Source organism: Cygnus atratus, chromosome 15, assembly GCF_013377495.2.
Source record: "Cygnus atratus isolate AKBS03 ecotype Queensland, Australia chromosome 15, CAtr_DNAZoo_HiC_assembly, whole genome shotgun sequence".
NCBI lineage: Eukaryota > Metazoa > Chordata > Aves > Anseriformes > Anatidae > Cygnus > Cygnus atratus.
The window spans coordinates 10,891,833-10,911,166 of NC_066376.1; the positions used below are offsets into that span (position 1 = coordinate 10,891,833).

A 19,334-nucleotide genomic window follows, 5' to 3' on the forward strand; every position below is an offset into this window, starting at 1 on the left:
TACACTCTTCTCAACAGTCCCAGTGTGATGTTTACCTCAATGTTGTCAGCACTATATTAGAATCTGAAACAGCACAAACTCTGAACTCCGCTCAGTATATCAAGTCAAATCTATTTTATTATTTTATTTTTTTCATCCTGTGATTTACATCTTTCCCTTTGGGAAATTTCTACTGCTCCAAATGACTGCAGATTTCTACTACCTATTGTATTATGGCACTTTTCTTTTTTTTTTTTTTTTTTTTTTACACTGAATACAGTTGATTATTTTGGTCCCCATTTGTAGCATCACTGAAGATTAACATACCAGAATAGTGAGAAATCGAGCTATATCCTTCATTAAGGGATGGGTTCTAATGCAGCCTTAGAGCAGGCATTCATAGACTGGGACCAAACTCAAAGCTACGGTTGTCACAGTAGCAGAGGATACTGTTATTTTCTTGTCAGAGAACTGTCTAGTGAATGTCTTTGCTGAAATCCTCTGTTCTCAGATAAACCTTAAAAATTTGTCATTATTCAAAAACTAATTCTCTTCACTTATAAAATCTTTGACAAAGATTCAGAAATCAAGGTTATATCGTACATGTTCAGACATGATTCCTGAGGATCTAAGAAAGCTGGCTTAAGATTTTTCTATTAATAACTTTTCATAACTCCATTTTTAAGTCACTTTTAGTATTTAAGGTACTGTTAGAAGGATAAAGCCTCAAAATATTTATTCATTTAAACTTCTGCCTTAATATTGTTGACTGAAAAAGTTGCAGAGTAGTACCTGGACTGTGAAACCTAATTTAAGCCATAACCAAATCATCTGAAGATTTAACTGATAATTGTGACAATTGGCCTTGGAAAACTGCTCCCAGTAAACACTTGTTACAATAAAACAATAATTCTAAGATGTTTGCACAACATAAAAGCAGAGTGGTCAAAGCAAATATATTAAAGCAACAGCTCATTTTTGAGTATTGCTGGTTTTTGAGCCCAAAACTGTATTAGGTCATAAAATGCCCCTGCTAGAAGATTTTGATATAGAGCACAGCAGCATATGCAATCTTTTCCAGTGGAAGTATAAGTACGCTAGAATGTATAGATTGACAATCTGCCCCAGATGTTAGAAAATTCACTCAGGTTTTCAGTCTACATGAAACAAAGGACTGAATGAAATGATAACATTTACCTTAATACGCATCTGATTTAGCTTGTGTTTCCTAGCCATTTTTGCCTCAACAGAAATTTTCTTAGTAATCTATGTGCAGGCCACATATGGATCTTGATATGGATAAAGACATATGGATAAAGACATAGATTGTGTATATTACATAACACAATATGAAAATATATGCACTAAAAAAGAAACAAATATGAAAATACTTGAAACTATTCTCTCGTTGGTTTATGATGTAAACAAGATGTGAGCAACATTCTCCTTCTTTTCGGACTGTGGCAACTTTGAAGATATGAGCTCCCTGTGACTTAAAAAAGCTGAGATATCTGTATTAGTCAACAGCAGCCTGTTCTATCATAATTCAGAGAACAGAAGGCGTGTCATTTTTATAAACCAAAAGTACTTTACTAGCATACAATGCTAATTCACTGAACCAGAAAGTTTTCACACCAGTGCTAAAGCTCAGAAATATTTGAAATATTTGAAACACACTCGTTTTCAAAGATGTCAGGAACACATGAAAGATGAGGAAGTTTACTAATTTACATAGGATGCATTTGTTAATGAATAGTGCTTTTCCTCCATGCCTGAGAATGGGAAAACCTGTGATTAAAGGAATGCTAATTTCATTCTTTAATAAATAAATATGATTTATTTTCTAAGAAAATGTGGACTAAACATGTTTTGACCGACACCTGTAGTAACAAGGTATCAAAAAGGAGATCATTTTTTAAAGAAAAAGAAAAAGAAAACCTTTTGAAATGCGAACAGCAGGAGGGAAGAAGGGGTTTTATAGGAAAGTTTTCTAATACTCACTTTCAGCAGAGCTAAAAGCTTTTGATAGAGTTTGCCGCCCCCCGCCCCCAGTCATCTGTACAGTCAGGTTTTTATTTAATGGTGGCCTTTTGTAGAACAAAATTCTTCCATTTGAACATTGTCTTTCCCTTGGCCTCTGAAGAAACCAGACTTCCAAGATCAAAGGTAGCTGCTGCAGCAGCCTTGGAGCCAGCAGGCTCTTTGGGTTTCTAAGCAGCTCTCAGAGCATCCTCTGGATGAAGAGCCTGCCTTTGCTCCAGGCAAGATGGAGCACAAGGGGTCTTGGAAGACAGGAAAACCTTGGGATTCATGTGCCCACACCAAATCAGATCTGAAAACAAAACATCCTCTTCAGCACATCCCAGCACAGCAGCTTTAAAAATATTCGGAGATAAATTAGACAACAAACCTCCTTTCTGCCAGTCCAGAGGTACGCAGTCCTTCACCAGTTGTTTGTGCAAGGTGTGAGACTACAGGCATGCCTTACTATTACTGGGGAGCTGTTGCTAGGAAGCATCAGGATTTATCCACTTTGGGGGCTGAGCAGAAAAACAAGCATTTACAGCTATATAAACTACATGAAGATATCCAATTAATCCCATTTCCTCCTTATTTTGTTTAATATATGTAATTGCTAAATGAAACGGCATTATGCCATCTAGGTGAGCAGTTGTGCAGACCTGCAAAGAAATGCTGGCAGCGAATTCCCCTGCCACTCCCTGTAACTTCACCCACACCAACAGCATACACACGTCTTCAGCGTCGGCTCAGGCAGCACAGAAGTTGTGGCCGAGATGTTTCCCAGAGTCTCCGCTTCACTCGCAGCACGGCCAGCTCAGACAGGGCTCTCTGCCTAGGAAGGGAACGTTCTGAGCTGCACAGCAGGGGATGAATGAGGGAAAAGGTGATGAGCAGGAGCAAAACGTTCCCAAATATCGCCTGCTTCTTCCTCTGCGCTCTGATTGCACCTAATCTCACAGGTAATCACTAAAATACCTTTAGTCAACTGAAGCCAAAATCTAAGGGGTTGTGAGAAACAAAAACTCTTTTGTCCTTTTTTAAACCTGCCTCTACAAAACTTAAGATAAATAGCACACGGTCATGTGATCCTGAATTTTAATTCTTTGTCTAAAATTAATACTAGAATAAGTAACTGAAAAAGACAACCTATAAATTCTATGTTCTACAAGTCAATTCTGAAATCTAAGGGGAAATTTCAGTTTGAAGGAAATAATATTCTAATGCTGTATTTGCTTCCACTCTTTTGCTGTTCTGTGAGAAGCTGAACTTGCAAGTCGCCTTTCAATGCTGGTGTCCTTGGGTACAGGGGCATGCCCTGCTTGTGGAGTGGGTGCAGGAGAAGGTTAAAGTGTTAATTACAGGCTCAAAGACCTTCACTAAGGGGCTTGTGTGCCCTAGAAGGAGGCTGTACTTTTTGCAATCTGCTTCTCCAAGTAAAAGCTGGTCTTCAAATACATCCAGAAGGTGTGTTGCTTCAGGGTCTCCTGAGTACACCACCGTGCTTTTGCAGTGGTCAGTCCTCTGGAGACATGGCTTCCAAGTGCACTCAGGTTATGCTCAGGGCTGTCTTCTAAGGGTGGCATCTCAGCTCCTGAATTCAAGTTGTGTTTTGATACGTTTTTTTCTCAGCCTCAGAAGTAATTGTACAGCTTGTTTGGACAGCAAACCACTTTGAATCTTATTTATAATTCTTAGTTGCTTGATGTGGAAAAACATTGTCTCAGCTCTAACTTGGATGTTCTCTGCAAGTTTATTATGTGGAATAGGGACAATTATGACAAATATTTTTTAATAGATGGCAGAACCAGGCAACTATTCTTCAAAGAACCCATTTTTATTTTTACTGTATTTTTGATTACTAAGGCTGTGTGATGTTTCTGCCTAGGAGCCATGCTGTTTGAGTCTGCAGAGTCCACCAGCCTTGTCCAAACTGATACTCATCCAATTTTGCCTTCCATGTTGTGACAGGCAGTTGGAGAGAAAGGTGGGAGAACTTTCCACTGAGTGTTCCCCATTCCCTTGGCCTTCACATGAAGACTTAGGTCTCCTAGTGGCCTTCCTCAGCAAAGACTATTTTTGATTGAAAGTCTAAAACCACTCCTGTGGCTGCCTAGAGCTGACACCAGGTTAAAAAACAGCATAGTTCCCATCCAGCCCTTCGGTCCAGGCTTTGTATTCAGGGTGCTCTGGGTCTCAGGCAGAAAGGAGGGAAGTGCATCATTGCTTTTATTGCTCAAGACCCCCTTTTAATTTGTGTACAGGATGAAAAGATCTCGAGTTTTAGCATTACACCTTTTTGATTCAGTTCCTGAGGGATGTCCACTGTATTTGCAGTAGGGCATGGTAGTGCAGTTACAAACATGTCTGCATATGCAATTGTATACTAAAGAGGAATGCTAAAGTTCACTTTAGTGTATTTGTTATTTAATTCCTTAACCTTACAAGCATGAAATTTTATCATTTTTACATGTAACAACTATACGCACACACACAAAAGGTATGTATGGTTATGTCTGCACATATATCTTTTTTCTGTGTTGCTTATGAAATCTTACCCTAGGGATACAATTCTCCATCTGAAGGCAGATGTCCCAGCGAGCGCACCATTCATTTGAACTGTATGATGTCCATAACACTATTCCCCAACACCATTGCTTTACCTATGGTGCTGGAAGCTTAGTTTTCTGACACTGAGGCACAAACTCTCAATGGCACTGAGTGAATAAGTGCTGTGTTTTATGGGTTTCCCACAAGAAAGTTCAGAAGTATGTGGCCCTGTAAAAATCAGCAAGTGTGTTCTGTAGATAACAGAAATGAGTATTAGGTTTTCATATATCTTTCCTTTCTTGGAGAAGAGTTCTTCCCAGCAGCAGCCTTTGGGCCCGTCCCAAAAACTATTAATACCAAAAAGAAACAAATCAGTGAAGTTTATAGAAACACATAGACTGTTACTTGGCCCAGAGCTTTTCCTAATGAAAGGAAAAAAGAAACCCTAGTGTCTGTATATGAACTTTTGTGGTTCAGATGAAGTGAGGCAACAGGCTTCACTGTATGTAAAACAGTCACGGATTTTGTCAGCAAACTAAGAATGCAGTGTAGTAAGCTAAGTGTAGCCAGGAAATGAAGATTGATCTCAGCCAGATAAAAAAACAGTTTGGCAGCTATTAAAGGATAAATATCCCAATTCAGAAATATCCTCTTCTTTTAAAAATGGTATCTAGAAAATATAGTAAGATAAAATTCTGTACTACTGCATACAACAAGCTATATATCCCAAAAAGTCCTAAAGTCAAGGGCTTAAAAATTAGGAAGCAACCCAGTGCAAGCTACCTCTGTTCGGACTTGGAACATCATTGTGTATGTGAGTCATGTGGAAAAACTGGTGCCCAATCATGTAATTAAAGTCTGTTAGGTAATTCACACACTTAAGTATGCCAACTCCAGAAATTCACATGGGAACAAGAGTACAAGGAAAAATAGTAGTATACAACCAAAATGTCAAGAAGTATAGAGAATGGACCAAGAAACTAAATGGGTGATTGAGACAAAAAGTGCCTTGACAGTAGTAGGGACTCCCAACCAGAAGTGGTAGAACTACTGATGTAGCAGACTGTGAGTCTTCCATTATCTAAGTGGCAAGGAGATCCCAGAGATCTCTGGCATTTAGTTTGAAGAATGGCCGAGCACTATGTAAACAGATTCAAATAACTTTTGCCAAAGAATCACATTGATTTGGCATCTTCTCCCCACATTATTAATGCTTTTATAAAGATATGAATATGAGGAATATTTTAACGGCAGAAAGAAGAGTTAGTTCCAGTGCTGTAGAATAATAATCACCATGAAAATGTTGCTCAAGGACTCATCAACCTGGTTTTGATCCTGGATAGAATAATTGACATTAATTGGTTAACTTTATAATCATAGCTTAGAAGAAGGCACCCTCTTTTAATGACAGTGAAAGATTAATGGAACACAGACCTCGCTAAGAGAAACAGATCTAATTAAATAAATAGATACAAAAGACTTATAAAGGAAACAATCTTTATGTAACATACATATATTGTGCCAGAGTAATTACCTTGTTTCTAGAAGAGTGTTGAAATCACCACTGCTACACTGGATTGGTTTAAACCACTCCATCCATTCCTTACTTTCAGTGGTTCCTTGGGAACCATTCCCCACTGAGCAGAGAGAACATAATTTTCTTGGGACTGGAACGTGGCAGAACAGAGGTAAGACTGTTCCCCTAGTGTAGTGCAAGATGTGCCTGTGGGGAATACTGCCTTCTGTACTCTGGTCCAAACACTGCTAAGAATTTTACATTAAGATGTCATAGGATAAAATCCATAAACTGTAATGTAGGCACCATCCCAAACTTATGCTTTTCTGATCTTGGAGAGAAACATTATAACTTCATTAGTCCATTGAATAAGTTTATCCAAGAAATTAATGAGGTAATTTGATTACAGCCTACAAGCACTTACACTATTAAAATCCTGCAACATGAAAAAAGGCTCTGTACCAGAGCCAGGATCTTCCACAAGTGTCCAGACCAGTCAAGCCTGGAAAGAAACTGTACATTTATAACCCTGGTGGGAATTGTACATTGGAACAGTCTTCATTAAATCAAATAGGACAGCTTTCTAAAAGCTTGACCTTTTCCCACTGTTTTATTGGTATAATTAAAACCTCTGAAATAATGAAAAGGCATGCTTTGCCTTACTGTAAGCAGTACCAGCCTAACTGCTCTGTCACCTGCTCTTTGGCTGTCATTTCTTTCTTGTAAAATACTTTCAAACACTGAAGTGGCAGTGGCGAAATGCAGAATTTCTGATGCAAACACAGTTTTGCACAATTCTTCTATTTTTTTTTCTACTACATTCATGTACCCTTTTAATATTTATTTATTTATTTATTTATTTATTTATTTATTTTCTGGGTATTTTAGGTGAAGATGCTCTGCTGCCCTCACCTCAGAATATCTCTATTCTTTCTACCAACATGAGACACTTCTTAACATGGAGTCCTGTGACCATCCAGGGTGAAACTGTGAGATACTCTGTTGAGTTTCAGGGGTAATTTCTGGCTTCTGTTTTTATGTTGTTTTTTCTTCTTTGCTCTTTCAGCACTGTTTCCTCAGACTTACAGTCCTGCACAGTTCAGATGTCTTGAACACTGTTCAGTTCACAAGTGTAAGAGAAGTTTGATACTCCAGCACTGTTGATCATGAGTGGAAAAAAACTAATTTCTGGTCTAATACTGAGGCTGTTTACAGGCCATGCTTGAGGTGATTGTTAATAGATACCTGAGTAATCCAAGGTATGCATTAACCCTACATACGAAAAATACCTCTGTCCAAAGAATTCAAAAATTAGGAAGTAACAGTTTATTTAGAAGAGGAAAGAAATGTATTCAGTGTTAGTCTTTTAAACATCTTACAGAATCACAGAATGGGTGGGGTTGGAAGGGATCTCTGAAGATCATCTAGTCTGACCCCCCCCCCCCAGCAGAGCAGGAGACTGAACATCCTCTCTGGGAAACCTGTTGTAGTGCTCTGTCACCCTCCCAGTAAAGAAGTGCCCCCTCATATTGAGCCAGAACCTCCTGTGCTTCAGTTTGTGCCCATTGCTTCTTGTCCTGTCACTGGGCACAACTGAAAAGAGACCGTCTCCCCTTCCCTTCCCTTCTCTTCCCTTCCTTTTCTTTTCCCCAGGGAGTATGAACGTGAGTATGCTAATGAGAGCTGGATCCCCATCTGTGAGTGTTCACTCATCACAGCCACAGTGTGTAACATCACAGAGGATATATCAGCCACTGTGGCCTATAACCTGCGTGTAAGGGCAGACATTGGTGCTCGAAGATCACAGTGGGGCACCCTGAAGGGTTTCTTCAATCGCATCACAAGTAAGTCCTGCTATTTGAGTTAAGCTACATCAGTTCTGTTCATTTCTGAGTTCTGTCCTTCAGTCATGCCCTGGCTGGTAGAGTGGTTTATTTGACAAGTGGTCATGAAGGATGATAATCAGTCTTCTGAGGGTTCCTACAGTTTAGATCGCAATGCAACAGACCCCACCATTCAGGGACCTCACAGTTTTCCACAGCAAATTATCAGACAGCAGTTTTTTCAAACAGTTGAGGATTTCAGATTAGCCCCATAGTTCTGCCACTGACTGGAGCATCTTGCCTTTCTGTAAGCAGCTCTACCTGATCAGCTCCTGCCAGCTACAGCATTGCTGAAGGACTTGCTGCAGACAGAGGAGGACCCTCGTATAGAAGACTAGAATTATTCATTTCCCAAACTGCTGGAGCCATCAGCATCTTTTAGGACTTAAAATGTGTCTTTGGGCAGTTCTCATCCTGGTCGCCAAAAAGGAGGTTGGTATGCTGCACATCCATTTATCAGCATCCAAGCAACTCCTCCCTCCAGCTCCCCAGCATCTTAGGTCCTCAACCTGTTTCCTTTAGCTGGCACCTTCATAAACCCTGTTGTAGTCTGATGCCAAGTCTACACCCAAACCTCACCTTTAATCATCCCTGAGGAAGACGTGGCACAATGAGGTTTTTTCTTTCCTGACTGTGGTTTTGGTCCTCCCCTCACTTTGAGAACAGGCTACCCAAAGTCTACTTGGCCTAGGACTTAGGCAACCTTGGGACATAGCTCCTAGGTAGGATCTCAGGCAGGTACAGTCTGTAGGTCATGTTCAGACTTGTTTTCAGCCAGAGCCCTCTCAGTGACCAGAGCTGTTTCTGAGCTCAGGGAGAGCCACAGAAGGGAAGATCCCACCACACTGCTGTGGACTTGTCTGGCCATGTCCAGAAGTGTGATAGCTGTCCTCAGCAGTATCACACATTCAGTGGTCACCTTGCATAGCAAGTACATTTTACATTTATGTTTAAATGAGTCTTTTGAGGGGACCTGCTCATCCTTTCACCCTTGTGGTAAAGAGTAAAATTGTCTCATGGTTTGTGCACATTGTGTCAAGGCCTATTTGTGAGATCTCCAGAGTGGCCATCTGGCATTACCTTTATACCCTTTCCCTGTACTAAGGCATCACAGAGACTTCCCAGTACAATGAAGTGTTTGACAGTTTGGTCCAGTGTCTTAGAGCACCCAGTACAGTCTTCTTGCTAAGCTGTGAAATTTATGAAGATACAGCTTCCAATGGGCTGTAATGTGAATATATGAACAAAGGAGACAGAAAAGGCATTATAAGTTGTTGTGCCTATACATTTTTACTGCCTTCACTTTGGTGTCTCTTAGTAAAACTGGCATTGAGTCTAGTAGGAACTAAGGAATTCAAAGCACAGCCTGCAAGTTCTGTGTGTGATTTATGGACAGACAGGACATCAGCACAACCCATAGTACTTCTAGACTAAAAAAGCTCCAGCCTCAAAGCCTTGGGTATAGATATACATAAAGTATGGCAGTACACAGAAAACATATCTTCCTTAAAACAACCAGTTTAGTTGATTTTAGTTCTTCATTTGTCAAAGTTCAGATGGTTGGTTGGTATCCATTGTGCCAGCACAAGAGGTAAGTATTAAATGCTCATGTTTGGTTAGTATTTGTGTCTTGCACTGTTCATTTGCTAATACATTAACCCAATGTTATTTTTAACCTTCAAATGGTGTTATCGCTTTTTTTTTTCTTGAAACATGATCATGTTAAGCAGCTTATCAGCTTTTGATTTAAAAGTACAAAGTAGTTTTCCAGGCCTCCCATTTGTGGCACAGTCATCATGAGCATACTTTGATTTCACGTGTTCTTACTCTTCAGCATTACTGGCAATTCACTGTCATAAGAACAAATTCTATTAAGAACATCTCTTCTGTATGTTCTGTATGTTCTCCTTCCTTTCTTGAAAGCAAAGATGTTGAAACCAATTTCAGCTACAACAGAGTAGTAAAGAATGGCATAGGTAAGTGGTGCAAATATGATCTCTGTACTCCCTTGAATCATGATTCATGAAGGTGCATTGTGTAGTTTCATCCATGCTTGACTGATTCTGATTGTTTCACTAGTATTTCTCACAGCAGAATCCCAGACCAAACCAAGCTTTGAATATCAGAGTAAGCATTAAGCATATCACCAACAGATTTACTTGCATACTAGTTATAAAAACATGTCACAGCAGGTCGTCAGCCCAGCCAAGTATTTCTTAAACCATGTAGATACTGAAACAAAATCTGGATTCATGTGAACTGACTGAATTAACCCGAGGCTTATGTTACTTTCCCTTTCACCTTTGAATAACTGTCAAAATTCCCATGAAGGAGCAGTGGTTTCACAGTTCCTGTTCTGTATATTAGAGCTAAGATAATGCCCAAAAGCAGAAGAACAGGCCTGATCTGGTGTCTCAATTTCTAGTTGCACAGCTGGTTCTGCTGCTGTTGATCACATGGGACCCTCAGGCCAGACACTTCCTCCACCAGAGAAAATTCAAAACCTTTCAAGTCTGTGCAACTCAGCTATTGCCAAACTCCCTTCACAATAACAGTCACACTCTTCCTCCTGCTCAAAATCTCCTGCAGTATCTAGACAAATGGGGAGTAGCGCAGAGAGATGTTTCTCCCCCATCGAGGCAACCGGCTATTCCAGATTAATATTACTGTGCTCATGGTGGCAGCTGCAGGACAGTCATGGTGGGGACCCTCTCCTCCTCTCCTAGCTGGGAAAAGGAAGACTTGTTTGAAGATTTGCCTCAGATGTGATAACAGTGCTCTCTCTCTGTTGGCAGCTTCCCTGACCCCACCTCCAATGAAGGTCATAGCAGATGGGTATCATTTACTAGTGGAGCTGAAAGATATGGGGCCTGCCTTTCAGTTCTGTGTTCTCTATTGGAAGAAAGGCCAGGAGAGTAGGGTGAGTTTTACCCTTGGATTTTGGGCACAAACAGAAAGCCCATGTGATTTAGAGTGAAAGCATACAAACATTTCCCAGGGTCTGTTTTTCAAGTCCAAGATGCTGCTGTGAAGCTGGAGGACCTGCCCAGAGGCCATGTGTGCCATATTCCTCTGCGCTTCAGGCTAGTCAGGACAATTGCAGCCTGCTTAGTGCATCCAGAGCCCTGATGCGTTCTTATTCCATGGCTGATAGTTTAATAGGCTTTTGAAATGAATCTTGACTACCTTTTGGAAATCCAAGTAAATGAGTTGAACCTAGCCCATGAGCTTAAACATTAGAAAGCATCCTATAGGCTTGTGTCTAATTTCCTTTTACAAATGAAACACTACTTTTCTTCAATATATGATATTAATCACCTAAATATTAATTCCAAACTTCATAATAGATTCTACAAACTGGACTGTCACAAACATCAGGTTTACTGGTTAGTACATGTCCAGATCTTTTAATCTTCTAATATTTTAATAATTGTCACATTGGACATGTCTGATTTGACTTTTTGCAATAGGTTATACACTGAAAGCAAGAAATGACCTGATTTTTCCTTGAAATCTTTTCAAACTAACAGCTCTCAAGATCATGTTTCTGTGGAGAAAGGTATTTTGATGGAGAGATGGACTTTGCCCTGCTAGAAGAGTCCTACTGGCTTGTTGGAGATATCAATGTGTATGTGATGGTGGAGGCTTATCAAGCCTCCTGTGAGCACAGGCTTTGCCTCTGCAACACAGCAAGATTTAGTTGCTCCTAATTTTCACCTGTTCTCTCATGACTGGGCAGGCTGCGAATAGCAACTTCATCTTGCTAGAAGTTCATGGAGTTGTATTTGTTACAAGAAAATCAGGTTACAAGAAATTCAGGTCAGGTTCATCTGCTGTTTAAACTGTACTGGAATGTGTTACAGTTGCGCACACCAAATTCACTCACTCCTTGCTAGCCCGGTTCATCTCCTCTCTGTGCTCCAGTCGTGGTGCAGCTCTTGCACCCCTATCACAACATATCTCTGGCAGCCTTATCACATCATGCTAGAACAGGCATGATTTTGGCATCCCAACAAAAACCCAGATCCCAGATCAGTCATCAAGCCTGGGGAGTAAGTCATGGTCTAGTGTTCTGGCTGAACACCACTCTTTGGCTCATGACTCTCTCTTTGCATCCCCTCCTAGTCTTCCAGGCATGTCTGGTCTCATTCATGTGTGGTCTCATTCTGCACTCAACTGTGCTTCTTAGTCTGCTGTTTTTCTATCTCCTCTTATTCACACAATCCTCTGTGACACCTCCTGCTCCTATTATTCTCCTTCCTTTTCTCCCAGTAAAGTCTGTGCTAGCATTATATTAGGAATCCTGCTCTCATTTAGGTCCTTGCCCTACGTTCTGATGTTCTCTTTCCTGGGCCTATGGCAGATGCAATGGAAGATGGTGAAAGATGTCAGCTCCACAGTTCACCTGGACACCATGGAGGCAGGACATGATTATTGTGTAAAAGCTCAGACATATGTCGAGACGATCAACAGAAGCAGTAGCTTCAGCCAGACACAGTGCGTGAGAGCACAAGGTAACAGCCAGCCTTCCTGACTCTTCCCTCTGTGTAGTCATGCCCCAGGAAGATAACCCAGCATCTCTTATTTTTGTTTACAGCCATTATCTCCTGTCTTCTTTATAAATGTGCTACCCATTTGTTCCTTGGGGGAAGTAAAAAAGGAAGACTTGGGAGTGCAGGCCCCTACAGTAGCATGGGTATCCTTATCTGGAGTGGGCTGACAAAAAATCTCACCAGACGGGGTAGGAAGGGCAGCTGCAGAGGGCAGAGTCTGATTGCATTGAGTGGTTTGTCCTCACAGTCTGAGAAATTTTGCTGCTTCTGTTGTTTCTAGGTGGCAGATCCTTGTGGCTCGTTACTGCTGTGATGTCCTCTGCTGGCTTTGCTCTGGCTGCTTTGACCCTGCTTTTCCTTGCCTGGAAAACAAGAAAAATCTTTCAGTATTCCTGCTGCCCCATTGCTGTCCTGCCAGACACACTGGTAACTTTTTTGCTTTGCTTTATTGTTTTTAGGGTGATGTATATTCACAGAAGCATGGGGCAGGCAAAAAAAGCAGACACATGCATATGAAGACTTGTTTATTCCAGTGTGATGGCAGAGCTGGTGTCCAGGGGAAAGAGCAAGTGCACCATTTATCGTAACTTCAGAAACAGGACAGCAGAAAGTCCATATGAGCAGTCAGCTGAGCTGTAGGGGTGAAGCAGCCCACATGAGGTGGTTGCATGGCTGTCACTGCCTTTGGCCTAGAGCTCTGAGTAGGGACAATGCTCCTGGTGCCTGCAGGAAACAGCTTGGGAAGCACGGGCTGACCCTGCCTGACCAGCTGCTCCCTGAACAAAACAGCTATGTCATTGGCAACACAGCCCTATGTACTCTGGCACCAGCACTGAGCTTGTTAACCCCTTTGCAAGGATAAAACAGTTATCAAAAGCAGCCTCTTGTCTTGCTCACCCAGGAGGAGTATATTGAAATCAGTAGCTTAAATGTACTTTCCAGTTCAAAGGAGAATGCAGGCAGGAGCTTTTGTGGTTGTGACCTGACCACTTGGTCTCTGCACAGTTGTGGCAGGCAGGATGAGTGGAGGTTTGTGGGGAGAAGTGAAAGATGGACAGACTAGCTCATCAGTCTGAGGGTGTTTGAATGAGTGTATTTGTTTTACAGAAAACAGCAGAACCCCCCACCCAGCTGATACTGTGTGGGAATGAAGAAGCTGAGCAATGTGATCTGATGGTGTGTGTGATGCCTTCAGAAGAGGTTCTCCGACTTTGGATTCAAGAAACACTTTAGTGAATCCCCCCAAAAAAAATCCCTGATCCTGTGGAAACATCTTCTAAACAGACCTGGCAGATCATGCTTCAGCAGGTGTCCTCAGAGTACCAACAAGTGGCAATGTTATCTTTGTGTATAAAATCTGCTGTGAAAAAAGTGTTGTGTATAAACATGTGGCCTGCTCTCGTCCTCTTCATAACACCTTCATCCACCTACAGAAAAGCCAGTAAAGGCCACAGGTGACAACTGCCAGTTTCTGTACTTTCCCTTCATATCCATACCTATGACCAGACAAAGGTTAACTCATCTTCCCTTCACCTTTCTCAGTCACATGGATAGTCCTAAGGTAGAGCCTACTCTTCAGGCACCAGGTCACCAGAGCAATAAGTGTAGGGGTCCCTTAAGCCCCTTAAGTCCCTTAAGCCCAAACCACTTCAGTGTCAGCATTTTTGCCTCAGTATTTTTTTAAAGAAATTACCCTGTGATGAAATAAGCAGCAAGAGCTTCTTAGATGGCTGAACAGCTGGAACAAACAGGAAAAAAAATGGTATCAGACCCTGAGCTGAGGTTATACTTATTGGAAATAATGTTGAAAATGACTGGTCATGACATGAGAATTTGCTGCATGTGACAGATAACAATGTATGGTGACAATAAAATTTACAGTACCATGAGGGATGGCAGGGTTTCATGAGTGCCTAGCAGGGAGCAAAGGTAGAGAAAGGTAGGCTTAAGAAATGGGAAAAGAAACAGAAAGAAGGACAAAAAGATGTGCAACTCATGTGGCCAGGGCTGTTCAGGGTGCTTGCTGGGCAGTCTCGTGGTTCATCCCCACAGCTGAAGCAGTATGCTGACTATGTCACACAGGGCAAACCTGCCTCTGTGGCCGTAAAGGCCAGGGTGGGGCACAACTGGAGTGCTTACCTTGGCTAGCGGGTGAATATCAGGAAGGATTTATCAAGCAGCCCAGCATTACCATGTCTGTGGCTGTTTCAGGCCTGATGACACCATTTTCTTCCGGATATCTTGTCATCATGTTAAGGAAGAAAATCTCAAAAGATGAAGAAAAATTCCTGCTAAATACAGATAACAGCTCTAGCTGTTTTGCATATACTGCAGTTATGGCTCTCACTGCCAGGACAAGTCGTTTAACACCTGGGGAGCAGACCTGTGGTAGGTAGCAGGGCAGGGGAAGGCATTGCATCCTTGCAAGGCTGCATTAGACCACCAGGTGGCAACAAAGCACCGCGAAAACAGTGAAAGCGACGGCCCCAGCTCTAGCTGCTCCCGTCCACGCAGTCAGGCCTCCGCAGCCTCCCTGCCTCCGCACCCCGCTTCCTGGCCGGACCCCCACTTTCGTACTGCAGCGGGGTTGCTTATTTCATTCCTAACAATATTAGGACCTAGTGATTATTGTTAATAACGATAGTGTTGGTAGGGATGAATCAGTAGCAGATTGTAGAGTAAGAAATTCTGTGCGCTGGCTCAGGGTTGATAGTCAGGTTGTGGCTAAAGAATGGGGAAAAGCCTAGTTGCAAATACTTCGTACAACGAGTCCCAGGCGAGAGGACTGGGGAGCAAAGAGGAGGAGGTGGCATGCATGGCCTAAACCAACGAGTGCTGGAAGGCCTAGCCAGTTCTGCTGCCAGGCTGAGCTGGGAGGCAAGCAGTGACTGAGCTGGCAGCGGGTGGCAGGGAGCAATGGCTAGGTGAGCACGAGAGTCGGTACCGAAGTGCTCTCCTGAGCATGCCTACGGGCTCTCTGCCAAGCATGTCTCCAGATGGCTTTGCCCAGCGCTCAGATTTTTGAAATAGCTCCCCCTTAACGATGTCTCGGTGATAAAGCTGGGTTAGTGAGCTCCTGTGCTTTTCGTCTGTCCTTATTTTATTCCCCATTGGCTGGGGTGAGTTCAGTGTCTTGGTTTCTAGTGTGTCCCACAAGGGTGTTCCCATACAGGAAACTGATCTGTTGCTTGTCCAATCCATGAGCAGCCTTTGCACTTCTCCTATCTCTTTTCCCCCTGACTTTGTTGCATTACTGCAGTATTGGCAGTTATTTAAGGAAACAGGAAAGCAGAGAAAGAAAAGGCTTGTTAATTTGAATGTGAATGGCTTTTAAACATTATTTTAATAAACGTTTTTAGAATTTTAAGCATAGTGCATATGTTTCTTTCTCACTTGCAATAACAGATTTTATGACCTTCCTCACTGCCAATAAAGTGGTTAAACAGTTGTACAAAAATGCCTAGACAGTGTTAAACAAAAGAGACACACGGAAAACTATTACAACAGGGACACAGAAGGGAAATGTTTAAGTGCTGCTGCTATCTAAGCAAGACCACATTTACATCAGGATATTCCAGTTTGTGTCTGTGGAGACTTGAAACCAAATTTGAGATACTGATTGAAAGTACCTGGAAAGTTTCCAACTTTGAAGTATGTGCTGCATTTTGCCAAGCCTGAAAATTAAGGAATAGAACAAGAGCAATTATTTTGCCATCTATGCACCCAGTAACATGGTGACATTGCTGTAGGGAGCTGCCATCAGTCACTCCTTTAAGTTCATTCCCATGCACTGAAAGAGTTAATCGTGCCGTAGCAGTCATGGCAACGGCTGCCTTTGATAACTGATCTTGCTCCCATGACCATGCATTGCAAAGGCAGGATCAGAAAACTAATTTCAGCAAAGAGCAATGTGTTCTAATGAACTTTGCTCTGTTTCTTTCCATTGGTGTGGTGGTAAGTGGCTCCATTTCTTTCTAAATACACTTCTTTGTTACTTTCATCAAAAGATGTTGCATGAAAATAAAGTACAAACCTGCATCACCTTTTTAGTGTGTGTGTGGTGTTTTGTTTTGTTTAGTTTTGTTTTTTTCTATGCTGCTTATAACCTGTGGGATGTAATTCCTAAAAACAATGTTTTCCTGCAGACTTTGAAAAAGCAGAACAGAAGAAATGTTGATAAGACCTGTTTTCAAAGAAAAAATATTTAGTCTATTGAATGCAGACCAGCATAAAGACTGTTGAATACACGAACTTTTAAAAAAGGGGTTACATGTTATAACTCAACTGACAAGAAAGCAAGAAACTCGATTATCTGTTTCATAACACTAACTGGCTGGAATATAACTTAATTTTTCCTGTGAAGTATATTTCCTTGGAAGTATATTACTGTTGGCAGTTTTTAAGGGCTGCTGATGTTAATATGCTGTCCAGCATTTCACTCCAATTGAATTGAGATCTACAACTTGATAAATTACCATTTTAAGTATTTTCTGTATAACTAAAGTATGATTTTTTCTCTTTAAAAGTTATATTTTTTTCTTAAAAAATCAAAAACTATCCAAAAGCACTACTTTGACTACAAATTGTTTTCAATTTTCTGTGAATGTGGTATGTATCCTAAGTGCTACAAAGATAATAAATATCTAAAGCACTGCAGATAAAGATGTTTACTCTTTAAAGAGTTATGTAGAAGAGATTCTGTTGCTATCAGAATACCAAACTGCAGAAACATAAAATTACTCAGTTCAGATCTATTATTGTCTTTTCTATAAACTGAACTATTAAAAATAAATAAATTGCTAAATCAAAGTATAAAAGGACTTAAAAGATGGCAAGGTTAAGTGAAATTGCCCACATAAATACTGCACATGGAGCCCTACTTTGGTTTCATTCATTGTATGGGCTATAATTTAGCTCTTGACACAGAAATAGCTGCTTCGGAGGAGTTAAAGTCCCTGATCCCACCCGGGACCCCGCAGGAGAACAGCAGAGCGGGGCCAGATGCAATGACTGGGGCCAGACCCCCAGAAAGGGATAAAACCCCCCTTTTCCCCAGGGGGAAAGGGATAAAACCAGGCCCACAGGTGATAAGCTAAGGGATGGTGCGCTAGAATCAGAGGGACTGTGTGCTAGTGAGGTCCTTTGGTCTGCTCCACAGGGTGCTGCATGCAGTGAGGCGCATTTGAAGTGCTTCCACACAAAAGCACGCAGTATGAGGAATAAAATGGATGAGCTTGAAGTCTTGGCCCAGTCCCACAGCTACATCATTGGCATAAGCGAAACCTGGTGGGATGAGTCCTGTGGCTGGTGTGTCACAATAGATGGTTACAGGCTCTTCAGGAGGGACAGGCAGGGTAGTAAGGTGGGGGGGGGCGGACCGAGGTGGGGGGGTGGCAATGTACGTGAAGCAGGGGCTGGACTGTGTGGAACTTCAAGCTGGCGATAGCGAAGTTGAGAGCCTCTGGGTACCGCTTAAGGGACGAACAAATAGAGGGGATGTTGTTGTGGGAGTCTATTACAGACCATCAGGCCAGGATGACAATGCTGATGAATTATTCTTTGCGGAACTAAGAGAAGCCTCAAGATCAACTCTCCTTGTCTTTATGGGGGACTTCACGTTGCCAGATGTTGCCAGATGTCAACTGGGATTACCACACAGTCACCACGAGCAAGTCCAGGAGGTTCCTAAAGCACCTAGATGTTAATTTCTAGGTGCAGGTGCTAAGGGAGCCAACTAGGAAAGGTGCCCTCCTAGATCTGTTGCTGGAGAACAGAGAGGGTCTTGTGGGGGACGTGGCAATTGGCGGCCTTCTCAGTCATAGTGAGCATCCCTTCCAACTCGGGATATTCTATGATTCTATGATAACAGTCAACAGCGATGAGCAAGGGCACTGCAGGACATGCTGTTGGATGGCTCACACAGCTGGTGTGCTGCAAGGGCGGCTACAAGCTGTTCCAAAGGGATTGACAATGTCTCTGCTGAATAAGGAGAGATGCTGAGGCCCAAACCAGCTTTTACGGGATGCTGCAGTTGCCTCATGGGGACTGGGCAAATTTCTCAGGGCAGTGTGCTGAGTCTAGTCACTTGACACCCTCATTGATGATTTCTTAAAGTAGCTAGCCCAAGAGTCAATAAGAAGAGAAACAACTTGGCTTTCTTGAACATTACACCAGAAAACATTCTTAACATTGCTGTTGATGAGTTCAGGAGATGTTCATATCCAAGAGATGATCACAATACACTTAGTATCAACATCTGTGTTAGCAATAAGGACAAAACATCAAATATCGTTGTGCTGATTTCAAGCAATGGTAGTATGGGAAAATTAGGCAGCTTATTAAAAAGAAGAGGTAAGGGGCATACAAACAGAAAATCTTAGCAAGTGGCTTAAGGCCTTTTTAAAGACACCTTAAGGCCTTTTTAAAGACCCAGGGGCTTAAAGAAAATGCATTCTACCTGTCAAGAAAGACTTTAGTAAGAACAGAGAAAACTTGGTATGCTGAAATAACAAGGTGAGGGAAGATAGTACAAGCGACAGGGCACCCTTCAAAAACCTAAAGTTAAATGAGAAAAAAAGGAGGGATCACAATTTCTGTCTGATTAAAAGTAAATACACAATAAATCAGGACAAAAAGAATTTGAGATACAACTTCCTAAAAACATCTAAACTAATAATAAATCCTTTTCCAATTACATTAGAAATGGGATGCTTGCCAGGGAGTCTACAGGGCCAACAGATGAGCATGTTTCAAAGCAGATCTCAGAGAAGATAGAGCAATAGCAGAAGAATGAACTGAACTTGTAACAACTTTGTTTACTGTGAAGGATTTTAT

The 19,334-nt window shown here is 41.8% G+C and overlaps 1 protein-coding gene across 1 annotated transcript; it reads left to right on the top strand.

Annotated features, from left to right (window-relative positions):
• The first annotated feature begins 2,872 nt into the window (after positions 1-2,872).
• On the top strand, positions 2,873-13,733 carry IL20RB (interleukin 20 receptor subunit beta). Its single transcript, XM_035548987.1, has 7 exons — positions 2,873-2,958; positions 6,942-7,079; positions 7,718-7,908; positions 10,743-10,867; positions 12,311-12,461; positions 12,781-12,926; positions 13,608-13,733. Exons 1-7 carry the CDS (start codon positions 2,873-2,875, stop codon positions 13,731-13,733), a joined length of 963 nt encoding a protein of 320 aa, XP_035404880.1.
• The last annotated feature ends 5,601 nt before the right edge of the window (positions 13,734-19,334 follow it).

Bases quoted from the DNA above. Each gene is read 5' to 3' on its own strand.
- IL20RB (XM_035548987.1), top strand. From the start codon at position 2,873: ATGAGGGAAAAGGTGATGAGCAGGAGCAAAACGTTCCCAAATATCGCC. The intron at 7,080-7,717 runs GTAATTTCTGGC...TCTTTTCCCCAG, and splicing joins TACTCTGTTGAGTTTCAGGG to GGAGTATGAACGTGAGTATG. The intron at 10,868-12,310 runs GTGAGTTTTACC...GGCCTATGGCAG, and splicing joins AGAAAGGCCAGGAGAGTAGG to ATGCAATGGAAGATGGTGAA.